Source organism: Cibotium barometz, chromosome 2 (assembly GCF_041138505.1).
Source record: "Cibotium barometz isolate CiBa-2024 chromosome 2, ASM4113850v1, whole genome shotgun sequence".
Taxonomy (NCBI): domain Eukaryota; kingdom Viridiplantae; phylum Streptophyta; class Polypodiopsida; order Cyatheales; family Cibotiaceae; genus Cibotium; species Cibotium barometz.
Genome location: NC_141047.1, coordinates 64,331,869 through 64,335,618, shown reverse-complemented (window position 1 = coordinate 64,335,618; position 3,750 = coordinate 64,331,869). Strand labels below are relative to the sequence as shown.

At 42.1% G+C, this 3,750-nt stretch overlaps 1 protein-coding gene across 2 annotated transcripts; it reads left to right on the top strand.

The window, feature by feature from the left end:
* The first annotated feature begins 209 nt into the window (after positions 1–209).
* On the top strand, positions 210–3,360 carry LOC147641356 (14-3-3 protein 7-like). Of its 2 annotated transcripts, none has more exons than XM_086820786.1 (7): positions 210–459; positions 1,719–2,025; positions 2,152–2,239; positions 2,393–2,502; positions 2,570–2,718; positions 2,863–2,909; positions 3,000–3,360. In XM_086820786.1, the coding sequence occupies exons 1-7, from the start codon at positions 387–389 to the stop codon at positions 3,000–3,002; spliced, it is 777 nt and encodes a 258-aa protein (XP_086676912.1). In that variant the 5' UTR covers positions 210–386; the 3' UTR covers positions 3,003–3,360. The 2 variants fall into 2 exon arrangements, with proteins under 2 accessions (XP_086676912.1, XP_086676905.1); XM_086820779.1 differs by having other exon boundaries at positions 2,860–2,909.
* The last annotated feature ends 390 nt before the right edge of the window (positions 3,361–3,750 follow it).

The following is a 3,750-nucleotide window of genomic DNA, read 5'->3' as shown; positions in this document are numbered from 1 at the left end:
TTACCACTCCATCTAGTTTCTTATTAGATTGTCAGACGATGGCATGCCATGCCAGCTGTTGTTTAATGCATCGTTGAACCTTCATTTGAAGCCTTTGGTGTGTAAACAATGCCAACCTACAAAAGGAGGGGGGAGGACGGACCAGATGCGTTCCAGCTGTCTGCGAGATCTAAGCCGTCCATTTTTCAAAAGCTTGACTTCGATCATCTTCATCGGCGTTTCCCGTGTATTTTTGCCTCAGAAACGCCTGCAGAAGTGCCTTGTTTTGTGCCATCTTCGCAGCAGCTTTTGGTCGTCTGCTGCAGCAGTTTTAGGGTTTCCCTAGAGCGATCTGCAGGTCTTACTTCTGCTGTGCTTCGTCTTGTGAGATCAGTAGATCGGCCACCATGAGCGCGGAAAAGGAGCGCGAAAGCCATGTCTACATGGCCAAGCTTGCAGAGCAGGCCGAGCGATATGACGGTAGGCCACTGTATACGCTCTTTTCTGTTGTTGCTTATTTTCTCTGTAGCGTTTATCTTCTCTGTGTTGTTTTTTTCTTTTCCCCGTGGTGTTTTTTCACCTGTTTATATTCCTTTTTTTTGTGTGACGTCCGTGATGTTCTCTTTTTCTGTATTTTAGGGTTCCCGTCTTTTGTTACGTGTTAAGGTTTGAGGGATCATTGTTTCTTTCTTTGCGACAAGAGTTCTGCATTTTTTTTCTGTTGCAAGGCGGCGTCTTTATGTGCATTTGGACTTTAGGGCAATCTCTACGTGCTAACTACTCCTGGGGTTCTTTTTTTATGTGAGGTAATGGGAGGGAGATCCCAGTCGATGGCAGTGTTTGTTATATGAGAAGGCAAAGTCAGTCGTTTTACGGGTTTGAAGGAAATTTTGCAGCAACAGTTTTGTTCAAGAGTATCCCGTCGATCTGATTTAAACTTGAAGTGTATAGTCTCTTTTGCAAATAATGGGTTTATTTGCATGAGGATTTGTTGGAGAGTAAGGTTTTAGATGGTCCCCGCAGTGCTGTGGTGCTGTTCTTTTTCCAGGTCAACAGAGCTAGTTACAAGATGAGGCAGTGACATTAGAATGTTACTGCTTTTTGAATCTATGTTATCTTTTTCAACAGTATCTTATTTGAGCAAGGGGCTCTTACAGCTTTGTTTTATCTTTGAGTGCTGGGTTGGGTGTAGGTCCACGCTACAATGATCCGTGAATTAGGTTCTGCTTTGCAACAATTGTCTGGCACTTGCTCTATACCATGCAATATAGTTTTTTAACATCTTTCTCACTAGCTTAAACACAAAGCATCGCATTGGACCTACTTACCAGCTGAGGAAGTCATAATGAACCCATAAACTATACAAGATAACCTGTAAGCAATCGAGGCAGAGCACTTATACAGGCACACAGTCCTTAGTGATTAGAAAACAGAATTAAGAATGTAAGCTTTGAACTGAGACGAGAGACACGATTCTACATATACAAGATAACCTGTAAGCAATTGAAGCAGAGCACTTATGCAGGCACACAGTCCTTAGTGATTAGAAAACAGAATGCAGAGTGTAAGCTTTGAACTGAGACGAGAGGCAGCACGATTCTACATCTTATGGAAACTCACTTATTCAAGCCTAGAATAGTCTGTCTGATGATGATTTCAGAGTTAGGCTGGTTTTGTGATCTTTGATTCAAGGGCATTGATTTGTGGGATTTAAATGCACTTTAAAAAAAAATGTGCAGAGATGGTGGAGTCCATGAAGAAAGTGGCTAAGCTGGATGTTGAGCTTACAGTGGAAGAGAGGAATCTGCTCTCTGTGGGCTACAAAAATGTTATTGGTGCTCGCCGGGCTTCTTGGAGGATTTTGTTCTCCATAGAGCAGAAAGAGGAAGCAAAAGCTAATGAGCAAAATGTCAAGCGAATTAAAGAGTACCGGCACAAGGTTGAGGAAGAACTCTCCAAGATTTGTAACGACATTCTGATGATTATTGATGAGCATCTCATTCCTTCATCAGGCACAGGAGAGTCCACGGTCTTTTACTATAAGATGTAATCTTTCTTTCAGTTTAGCTGTGGGAATCTTATGGAAGTCACGTTTATGGCCAGCTGTGCCATAGTTATGTGTGCTGTATTGTCTTGCCTTGCCTTAGATGCTAGCTTTTGTTTGGATGACAGGAAGGGAGACTATTTTCGATATCTGGCTGAGTTTAAGATCAGCAGTGAAAGGAAAGAGGCTGCAGATCAGTCTTTGAAAGCTTATCAGGTGAGGCTCTTTCCCTTTGTCAATGATGATTCAGATCAGTCTCTGTTTGAATGTTGCGGGCAAAGATGATGATCCTTTAGTGTCATCTTTGTCCTTTGCTTGCTGCTTGGTGTTTCTGGTATAATACTGCTGTTTACATTGGTTTTCTGGCAGGCGGCCTCCAATACAGCAGGGACAGATCTGCCACCAACCCACCCTATCCGGCTTGGGCTAGCCTTGAACTTTTCAGTTTTCTACTATGAAATCATGAATTCTCCAGAGAGGTAAGCAAGGGCATGAAGCTAATCCTGGTAAGCTTCTGTGTCTAACAGTTGGTGTTGATGTGTCCAGAGCTTGTCACCTAGCCAAACAGGCTTTTGATGAAGCCATAGCGGAGCTTGATACTTTGAGTGAAGAGTCTTACAAGGACAGCACACTTATTATGCAACTACTGAGAGACAATTTGACTCTTTGGACTTCAGACCTTCAGGAAGATGGAGGTATAAGAGCCTACGTTGGGATTTGTTCCTGAAAAGAAATGCCCAGTTTTATGTGCACAAGTGCCATCTAACATCGTTAAGGACTTGCTCAAGTCTGTTCTGTTTTGATTGATGCATGGTGTTTTTTGTTGGTTGCCGCAGGAGATGACCAGATAAGAATGGAGGACTCTGGAAAGGTTGACAATGCAGAGGTAAATCTTTGTGCTTTAGATGAGATTGGATCGAGTCAGTCCAGTGATGTGGTATGCCAAATTATTAACATGTGGTTTATGATGTCGCAGTGAACCGGCATGAGGAAAAGATAGATTGATTAAGTCTTTGGCTGGAACTTTTTGCATGAACTTAGTGTTTTGGTAGCATGTCATGAACTGCTCCTGTCCGGGCGCCATGAATGCCCTTATTCATCTCAGTTTAAATTCCTGATTTCCTTGTTTTATTTGGAAAAGGGAGGCGTGTCATGCCAAATGGTTCTTTTTAATGCTGTAACTTAAAGCTCTTAAACTACGTCAGTCAAGCTGAGACAAAGGTTCTTAAAGTAGTATAGTAGTTGATGTTATTTTGTTTTAAGTTGTTGGAATTGCTATCCTAGCTCTGAAGTTGAGCTGTTAAAGCAAATAAATAAGAATGGTCTGTCCAATGTAACTTTTGATTTTATGGCGTGTCATAGGTGGTCTTCAACATGGTATCCATGTCTACAGTAGATGTAATATGTTGTGTTCCTGATAGAGCGAGCATTTGCCTCACGTTTCTTTTAAAGACGCTACTTCTTCTATCTTGTTGCAAATTTGAGTGCTAAAATGGCATATAGCCCGTCCAAAGCTGAGGGGTTGCTGATGTTGTTGCTTTTCCATTTGAACATGGTAGCTTGTGCATTTGAAAGCAGGATGGGTTTGAAGTCTTCAGTCTATGGGCACACTATTTTACAAGATGTACATGGCTCTGCTCTTATGGGCTACTCTTGCATAGAGTTCCCTTTCAGCATCATGTGGTCCAGCACTATGGAAAGACCATTTCAAAGTTCAGGGTTGCTAT

Bases quoted from the DNA above. Each gene is read 5' to 3' on its own strand.
- LOC147641356 (XM_086820779.1), top strand. From the start codon at position 387: ATGAGCGCGGAAAAGGAGCGCGAAAGCCATGTCTACATGGCCAAGCTT. The intron at 460-1,718 runs GTAGGCCACTGT...AAAAATGTGCAG, and splicing joins GCAGGCCGAGCGATATGACG to AGATGGTGGAGTCCATGAAG. The intron at 2,719-2,859 runs GTATAAGAGCCT...TGGTTGCCGCAG, and splicing joins AGACCTTCAGGAAGATGGAG to GAGATGACCAGATAAGAATG.